Genomic DNA, 9,460 nt, shown 5'->3' with positions numbered 1-9,460 from the left:
CTCAGCCAGTGAGCGGGAGCCGGTCTGTATGTGGGATCCGAACCCTCGGACGGGAGCGCCGCCGCGCTTCCCAAGCGGCGCACTATCCAGTGCGCCACCGGGCCGGCCCCGATCTACTTCTCTTTTCAATGAAACTTCTTCTAACTAGAGCTTCCTCAGCTGAGTGTGGGGGAGAAAGCAGTGAATACTTAAATAGATTTGTGCAAATGGATGAACTATTTCCTAGTCACTAACTCCCTTCCTGTTCCAAAATCAGAAGTTCTGCCAGTTTTTTCCTAGGGTCAGTTCTGGCTTTTTACATCTCTTTCTCCTCTTCTGAAACTACGTAGCCTCTAAATTGCACATTAAGACTGCCTGGATTTATAAAAGCACAAATTTTCACTGGGAAGGAGTTGGGCTCTGACCTTTGATGAGCACATCTGGCAGCCTGGTTGGTTGCAGTACTTCCAACCACCGTTTTGGTGGCCAAGTTTTGGGACCTTGCTGTGTAGCAGATTTGTGGGCACTGCCCAGATCTTCTGTAATAGAATCTCCTCAGATGTCATCAAGCATCTCTATATTAAGTGTTTTCTGGGCCCAGCTTCTTCTTTTGGAGGGACTATTACACTCCCAACTGCTTAAAAACACCTTTATTTAGAAGTCCCACTGGTGCTTTAAATCAGAACTTCAAGGGCACACTTGCTCAGCTGCCAGACAGGTTCAGTTTACTGAAGGAAAGAATGTGGAGAGAGGAAAGTCAAGTTCATGTGTGAATGTCTTACCAGGTGGTTGCAGGAGGAAAGAGGAAAAGAACCAAAACAGAGACAGGAAAAGAGCAAGATAACAGGTTGCCCTTGGGGCCAGAAGACGACAAAATTTCAAGGCAGGTTTGGACAGTGATGTCAAAAGCTTCCAGAGGTCATTTGTTCTTCAGGATGGCTTTTTAACCCTTTTGCTCACCATGGAGTAAGCCCTGGCTGTTTTGCTACCACTCACTTGATACAGACACTACAATAACCCAAAAGAAAAGAGCAGGCAGGTGGATACTGAAGATTTTCATTTTTCTCATGTCTCTTAGGCTTAACTACATACAAAATCCTTTATCAAAACAGTAAATGTCCTGACTTGCCCCACTGCCATTATTTTCTCCACTCAGTAGCCAGAATGATCTTTCTGCAGTGTCACTCCTCTACTTAAATCCCTTCAATGGTTTCTTTTCATTGCACTGAAAAAAATAGCCAACTACCTAAGGCCTGCAAGGCTCTGAATAATTTGGCTCCTGCCTGCTTCCCTCACATTTGCTATGCCACCAGCCACACTGCCCTCCTATTATTTTCTAGTACTCACCAAGCTTGTTCTTTGCTTGTAAAGTACTTCCCTGGCTGTTGACGTGATAACCTCTACTTGTCTTTCTTCATGTATTATCTTGGAAGTCACTTTTATGACTACCCTAATCCAAAGAAGGCACTGATCCAACAGTGTCTACTATAATACTCTTTTTCTTACTTCATTATCACAATGTATAATTATTCTAGTTAGTTCTCTACTTTTTTTCTCTTTTTTGCTATTTGTCTTTTCCATTAGAACACAAGCTTCATGAGGAAAGGGATGTTTCAGATTCACTGTTGTATCTCCAGGGCACATAGTACCTGGCATGTAATAAAAGCTCAACGAACAATTGACTAATTGGCTGGCTTACCCAGAGCAAGTTACTCATTCATTCATCCACTCACTCAAGTATTTATTAAGGTAGACATGTGTCAGACTCTGGGGATACAGTAGAGGACAAGGCCAACAAAATCTGACAGTAGCCTCGAACGAAGAAAAAGGGCAATGCTTATGTCTAGGAGTAACCCTATGATTATAAGATGACTTGATGGCCAACAAGTAAATTTTAATTTTCATTATGTGACAGACATAATGTCAGTAAACTTAGCGCCACCAAATTACTAAATAACATCATGTCTGCTTCTGGATAAACTAAAGCATGGAGAGGAAAGGAGGAACAAGGTCAAGGATACAGGAAAAATAAAGAAGGGAAAAGAAGAAGAGGAAGAGGCAATTCAGTGATGTTGCTACTCTCTGAAAGCTGATAGAAAAATGTCCTTCTCATTTAACCCTTATAACACAAGGTAAGATTACAATCATACTAAGTTTTTAAAAAAATACAGCAAAACATATATATCCAATACTATTTCAAAGAAAACTATATTCAATTTATGTTACTGATCCTCAAAATATTCATAAAACTCCCTTCTTCAAATGGCAGCCAGAGATAATTTGTTAAGCACAGGAAAGAAAACATTTTACTTTATTTTTTCATCTGAAATGGTATTTCCCAGATTGATTTCACATCGTGTTCACTGGACTCAATTTCATTGGACCTATTTGAGATTGTTTCAAATATCAAATTTATTTCTAAAAGTTAAAGATTCATCATACTGATGATAGTTTAAAACATGTCAACTTAAGCCAATCCTCAGAGAAGAGTTCCAGAAACATTTGAACAAAGATAGGATCTTCTCAATGACTACTGTGAAGGAGGTGGCATTCATCTGAGTAAACAGTTAAGCCCAATTAATCTGGTATCATTGGAAATGGGATATTCTAAATAATACAGGAACTTCTCAGATAACCAAAGTTCAACACCAAAGACTTTAAAAATGTTTATTTATTTCATGGTGTCTTTTTTGAAGATGTATGATGCTGTGCCTTTTACATGGTATAACTGATTTTAACCTTTCTGACTCAGGGCCATCATTATGGCCATCAGATTATTAGCCCATGTTATAAATATAAGGACAGGCTCAAGGTTATTGATGTGTGCAAGGCTACTTGTCTCTATTGTATTGGGCCACAGTGCAATGCTTTTGAAGATTTTGTTTGCATATACAGTTTTTTCTCTCTGCTTATGCATGCTTAATCTTCCAGCTGCTATTCCTTCTTTTTATTGGTAAGCCTGTCTCTTATAAATTTCCTGGTTATAAAATTGCCACTTCTAGTATGCTACTGGCTGAGCAACTACATAATCATGAAATGGCAGAGGAGGTGAGGTGGAATAAGGATTCATGTAAGTACAAGGTACATCATCTTTGCAAGAAGCAGGTTATTGGTGTTGCGGGGTGAAGAGGAAATGGTGAATGGCCATCAGATTTACAGTTGTTCATCTTATTGAGTCAAAGAGAAGTAAATGTAAAATCATCCCAGGAAGAACCAGAAAGAAGCCTTATTTCCCGATGAACTACACAGAGCCAGCCTGGAGTAGAAACAGATATGACACCCAGGATAAGTTGGTAAGAGAGTTCTAAGACGATGAACCAAATTCTAAGCTGCCTTCTACCCACTCCCCTGGCCCTCCCCCAGACTCTTCCTCAGCAAATAGCTCCCTTTATAAAGAAAATCCAAAAACAGATTATAAATCTTATAAATTATATTCATGAAATGAAATGAATAAAATAAAAAATAAGCTAAAATATAAACATATGGGAAAAATGAAAAACAAATAGCCTATCATATGCTTCTGCATACAGAAAACAATACAAAACAAAAATTTCTGCCCTTATAAAACTTGTGTTCTTCTGGAATATAATAATTTTGTCAATAAATGTAAATGCAATAATCTCTTATATTAAAGACTCCCAAATTTTTAAAACCAACAAAACAAAACCCCAAAATTTGTGGTATATATTAGATATACATTTAAAACAAAAGATTCAGAAAAGGACAAAGACCCCTTTCCCCCTCACCCGAACTGTTCCACAACATCTTAGAATGTAAAATAATAATAATAATAATAAATAAATAAATACATTTTTAAAAAAAGAAATAGGCAAAGACATATCAGCTAAATAAAAACAAAAAGAAAGGGGGATTGAGATATTAATTACAGATAAGGTTAAAGAGAAATTAACTGAACAAAAATATCTTGGAATGCCAGACCAATACATCTCTTAGTATCCTTGGTACCATCTAAGGAGGTATCTTTGTTTGTGGCAAGCCCTTAATAAGATGTGCTGACAGATAAGGAGGAGAGAAGAAAAGTAGAAGCCAATAAAAGGGAAAAGTGATAAAAAGATGTTTTTCTGTTGGAGAATGAATTTGTAATAGTACAAATATCACACATGGTCGGATTTTTTTCGATAAAAATCTGACACCACGTGCAACGTGGGTTCCATCCCTGCTTTCACTAACTAGCTGTGCAATTTTAAGCAAGACATTTAATCAGTTTGGGCTTCAGTTTAATCACTTATAAAATGGGGTAGTGAGATACAATGACCTTGTAGGCAAAATATATCTTTAATACTATGATTTCACTGTTATTACAATATGTAGGACATTAATGTTTCAAAAATATATAGAATAATGACTAAAACATAAAATATTTTTGTAAGAAATTATTGACTGCACCTTTCATTCTTCAGAGTTACGACCTCTTCCTTTGTCTGATTCAGAAGAGCTTTGGTTATCTCTAGTTCATTTTCTGCAAGGTTAATTCTTCTTTTTATTTCTTCTTCTTGCCTTTCTTTTGCAGTCAGCTCTTCTTGTAAAGTTTTATATATTTGTTGACAAGTCATTAAAGAGTCTTCTTTTTCTTTAAGCAGTCGAGTGTGCCTAAAAAGGAATAGAAAAACTTCTCAACAAGCATTAGATATTGTATTTTTATACTGATCAAAGATTTATGAAAAGCTCATTTAAAATTACAGATTATAATTGTAATTTTAAAAAATGTAAAGATGTTAAGAAAATAGTTTTGTGATGTTGAATTTTCCCATCTAGGCAAAAGCAAAAGAAATGAACAATTGCAAGACATTATAAGCTCCAATTAGGTAATATGTGTAAACAATAAGAAAATACAAAAAGCTAAGTACATTTTAAACAAAATGTTATTAAAATATGGTTTCAAATTCAATTATTAAAAATATTAATTTAAAAATTTGCAGTGTGTACCGTGACTCAGAAATAATGGATTCAAATTTCAGTTTTCTAAATTCTCTTCGACAGTCATCAGCTTCATTAGATTTATTCCTAAAATAATACAAAAGAGTTTCAAATATACTATTTCAAAATAGCTAAAGTACACATGTTTTTCTATATCACTATTTTATTCATCCATAGAAAGAATTTAACATTTCATATTATTATTTCTTTAATAAGTGAACATTCAGTCTACTTGTATAATGGTGAAGTAAGCTCCTATCAGACTGACTTTCTCTTTAAAAAAAAGTACAAACTGTAGACCAGAGCAAAAACAAAACAAAAATCTATGTGAAGTCATTGGAAAGTGACTAAAAAAAGGGAGACCCTGGAGGAAAGCTGATGCTTAGAATGAGGTGACAGTATGGGGTCAGGCTTTTTAAAATGATTTTAAGCTTGAAGAGAGGCCCCAGTCTGCACCATGTAAAGGAACTAAAACTAGTAGAAAACTTTTGGTCTTTCTGGCCTGAAGAATGAGAACATAGTGTTTGGGGCAACCACAGCTGCTGGAAAGTGAAGGGGGAACCCTGAATAGGAGAGAGCTAGGGAAAGGGAGTCCCAAATACTGCATATAAATTCTGCCCACATGTCTGGCTGAACCCTGAACTACATGTGAACACAACAGATTCCAAGATGCCTAATTAAACATAAAAGAAATGAACTGAAATTGAGCTGCTGCCATAGCAGCAAAAACACAGCACAAACTGCTGAGACACGGTTTGCAGTTTGAGGCCAATCAAGTTAATTACCTGCTTACACCACCACCATCAACAACAATAACATTTTTTGGAGGAATATAACAGACTCCAGAATCTCAATAATATAACATTCACAATGTCTAGAATTGAATAAAAACTATTCAACATATAAAGAAACAAAAATGTGACCCATTCTCAAGAAAAAGACAGTTAACAGGGACTCTGAGATGACTCAGATATTGAAATTAGCAGACTAAGATTTTCGAAGGAGCAATTATAACTCTGCTCAAAGACATAAAGGAAAATCTGTTCCAACTAATCAAAAGATGAGTAACCCCAGCAGAGAAGTAAAAACCATTAAAAGGAACCAAATGGAAATTCTGAAACTGAAATAAACATTTGCCTCAATCTTAGGAGATTGGGTTTTATAACAATACTCAAAAGGTTAATAGATTAAGAAAGATTAACATTCCAATTTAGAATTTATTTAGGCTTCTCATTAATAAGTTATTATCTAAATGAATCTCAAAATAGCTTAAAAACTGCATAAGTATAAATATATATGTTAGATTATTGATCGGTCTCCCCTACTTGCAGAATGACTTTTATTTCTAATAAATAATAATGTAAAAATCATTGTGAACATACACAAGATTCATTTATTTTTAAATATTTTTTTATGGTAAAATATAACATATTGTAAGATATAGAAAGTTGCATAAAACAAATATATAATGAATCACTATAAGGAGAGCACTCTGGTAACTATCATCCAGGTCAAAATATAAAACCTTACCAGCTATCCTAGAAGCCCTCACGTCCATGGTCACAGTCATAGCCAACTCCCTCCTCCCTAAAAGTAACCATTCTCACAATTTTATGGTAATCACTTTGATTTTCTTTGGAGTTTTATTATCTAAGTTTCATCCCTGAATACTATATTTTAATTTTGCTTTTATTTTAATGTTTTTTAAAAGTGTTATTTTACCCCCCCTTTGTGTAAAATGGCTCTATTAAGATATTGTGTTGACATATGATAAACTGCACATCTTTAAGGTTTACAATTTGTTCATATATATGACCATGAAACTATAACCACAATCAAGTAGCACAAGAGCACACTCAGAGCCCAGATCTTGGTCTCTAACAGCATTCCCCATTAAAAGGAACCAGGACTACTCAGAGAAATGGCTGATTCCAAGGCTGGGGCAGAGTAGGTATATTTGAAACATTGTTATGCCAGAGAGAAAGGGAGTATCTATAATAGACGATGAGATCATGTTCCAAATGTGAGAAGAGCCAGTTTGAAGGAGCTCCCACTCACTAAGCCTATGATAAGTGAATATCAAATAATTAAGCACAGTAATAAATTATAAACTGAAAAATAGGAATTGGTGAGTGTGTGCAATAAAGGAATGAATGAGTGGAAGAAGGGAGGCTCTCGCTTACAGGAGAATGCTGAGGGTTGAGTAATAAATGCAGAAGATAGTCTGACGGTGAAAAATAATGATTTAGCAACCAGCGTAGTAAAGATTGGATCAGGCATAAATCCATTAATGGATGCTATGTCTAGGTATAAATTTTGGCGAGGAGCATTTAAAGTGTCTCTTATAGACCTCTTACTAATTCGAAGGGAACAATATCTCCCAGTAATTATACAGCAACATCTTGACCAGGTAATCAAAATTAACATCACCAGTGAGGAGGAGATGGCTATAGTGTGTCTCCAGGTGTGATGCCCTGAGATCTGAACACCACCTATGTGGTTTTCTGGCTGAGAATACATACCTTTACTCCAGTCAAGAGGAACCTTCAGACCAATACAAAATGGGGAAATTTTATTTTAAAAAGAGTGAGGGGTTCTGCATTCTTCAAAAATGTCAATGTCATAAAAAGACAAAGACAGACTGTGGAAATATTTAACTCAAATTGGTTAAAGAACATCCAAGTCACTGATGTCCTGTACTAGAGGAGAAAATGCTATAAAGGACATCACTAGGTCAACTGGCCAAACTGAAATATGGATGGCAGATTAAAGTACCATACATAAATAGATGACACCTATTACTTGACTGCTGTTATGTAAAATATCATTGTCCTGAGGAAAGGCAGACTGAACTATCTAGGGGTAAAGGGCCATGCGGTATATGTATATTTATATTTGTATATATGGAGGGAGAGGGAGAAAGCAAATGGGTTAAAATGTTAACAGTAGGTGAATCTGGGTAACGACTATTTGGGTGCTCTTTGAACTATTATTATTTTTACAAATTTTTGTAAATTTGAAGTTATTTCCAAATAAAACATTAGAAAAGAAGGAATAAGGAAAAGGTTAACACACCATTAGAAAAGTGGGCAAAGGCTATGCTCAGGTTAGACACAAATGACAGAATACAAGAAGCCAAAAATTAAGGGGTACAATATTTTATCAATTTTTTAAAAGTTATAATACCCAGTATTGGCTAGGCAGTAGAGGAATGGTTATTAACAAAAACTGATGAGATGACAAATCAGTAAAGTCTCATTGGGGGACAATGAGTCTTTAGGCATTAAAAGCCTTAAAAATATTCAAGTTTGATTCTAGCAAAAATTACCCTAAGCAAATAATTGTATGTGAGTAGAAAATTTATATGAATTTTCAAAGTACCTTACTTATAAAAGTGAAAAATTTGGATATTCTAAAAACAAAGGATTAGTAAATAAGTTATGATTCATCCATAGATTGGAATACTATGTAGCCACTTAATATTTATCTATAAGTTTATCACGTAATGACAAAAAAAAAAAAAAAAAAAGACCAGGATATAACATCAAGTGAAACAAGTTTGCAAAACAGTACATAAAGTATGTTCCCAATTATGTTAAAAAGTACGAATTACTTAGAAAAAATAGACTAGAAGCATATATGAAAATACAACTATGACTTTTTTGTACATTCCTGTATATTCCAAGTTTTAAACATTTGCTTTGAAACCAAACAAAAATGTTACTTTAAAAAATGCCTTGAGATTCAGCAGCTCCACCACAACTTTCACTTTATCTTCAGACTCTTACACATACTTTTCCAAATTTAGAGGCAGGGAGAATAGAAACCGTTTACATGGTTATTTTATTAAATATATAGATAATACATTTTGGCTGCTAATTTTTTTCTTTTTTTTTAAGAAAGCCCGCTCCCTAGGGAGCATACCTTACCAGGAACTCCCCTACCATGGCCCTCTCTCACCCCTGGTGCCAGTTAAACCACCCTTTCTACGGTCTATCCTTCGCTACCCAATTGTTATCTTCATCTTCATTAGGATTCAAGGAATTGGAAGGAATAGAAAGAAGGCCCAACATCTCTTTAAGCACTGCATTCCTTCTTTTACTCTCAGCAAATAGTGTTAATCCTTTCTCTTCAACTGCTATGAATAAGGCTTCAGAAAAGCCCCTGCTGCTCCTGCCAATCAAAGCAAAGGAAATAAAATGAAATAACTGGATATTTCCCCCCAATTTGAAAGGCGATGGCCCATACTCTTTCACTGTTTTAGATGAAATGGCCATTTCTAAACTGCCCCCTTAATATTTCCATTCTGCTGTCTAAAACACAGCTCAATTCTAAGAGTTGATTCCCCCACCTCCCATATCTATTTCTTTCACAGATTTCCCCACTTCAATAAATGGAGCCAACACAGTAATGATACTAACAGGTAACAACTTATACTCATGTATCTCATGTGCTCCTCAGAGCAGCCCTTATTTTCACTTTACAGTTGAAAGAACAGAGACCAAAGAGATAACTTGCCCAAGGTGTCATAACTGTAAGTAAT

The 9,460-nt window shown here is 35.3% G+C and overlaps 1 protein-coding gene across 1 annotated transcript in view; it reads right to left on the bottom strand.

Annotated features, from left to right (window-relative positions):
• LEKR1 (leucine, glutamate and lysine rich 1) overlaps window positions 1-9,460 on the bottom strand; it is a 202,092-nt gene that overhangs the window by 56,274 nt on the left and 136,358 nt on the right. The window contains exons 6-7 of the mRNA XM_008576371.1: window positions 4,927-5,004; window positions 4,387-4,590 (exon numbers count right to left, since the gene is read on the bottom strand). Of these exons, the coding sequence (XP_008574593.1) occupies window positions 4,387-4,590; window positions 4,927-5,004 (282 nt within the window). The remainder of the gene's footprint in view (window positions 1-4,386; window positions 4,591-4,926; window positions 5,005-9,460) is intronic.

The sequence above is a fragment of the Galeopterus variegatus genome, unplaced genomic scaffold, assembly GCF_000696425.1.
Source record: "Galeopterus variegatus unplaced genomic scaffold, G_variegatus-3.0.2 Scaffold1340, whole genome shotgun sequence".
Classification (NCBI taxonomy): Eukaryota; Metazoa; Chordata; class Mammalia; order Dermoptera; family Cynocephalidae; genus Galeopterus; species Galeopterus variegatus.
This window is presented reverse-complemented; position numbering and strand designations above follow the sequence as displayed.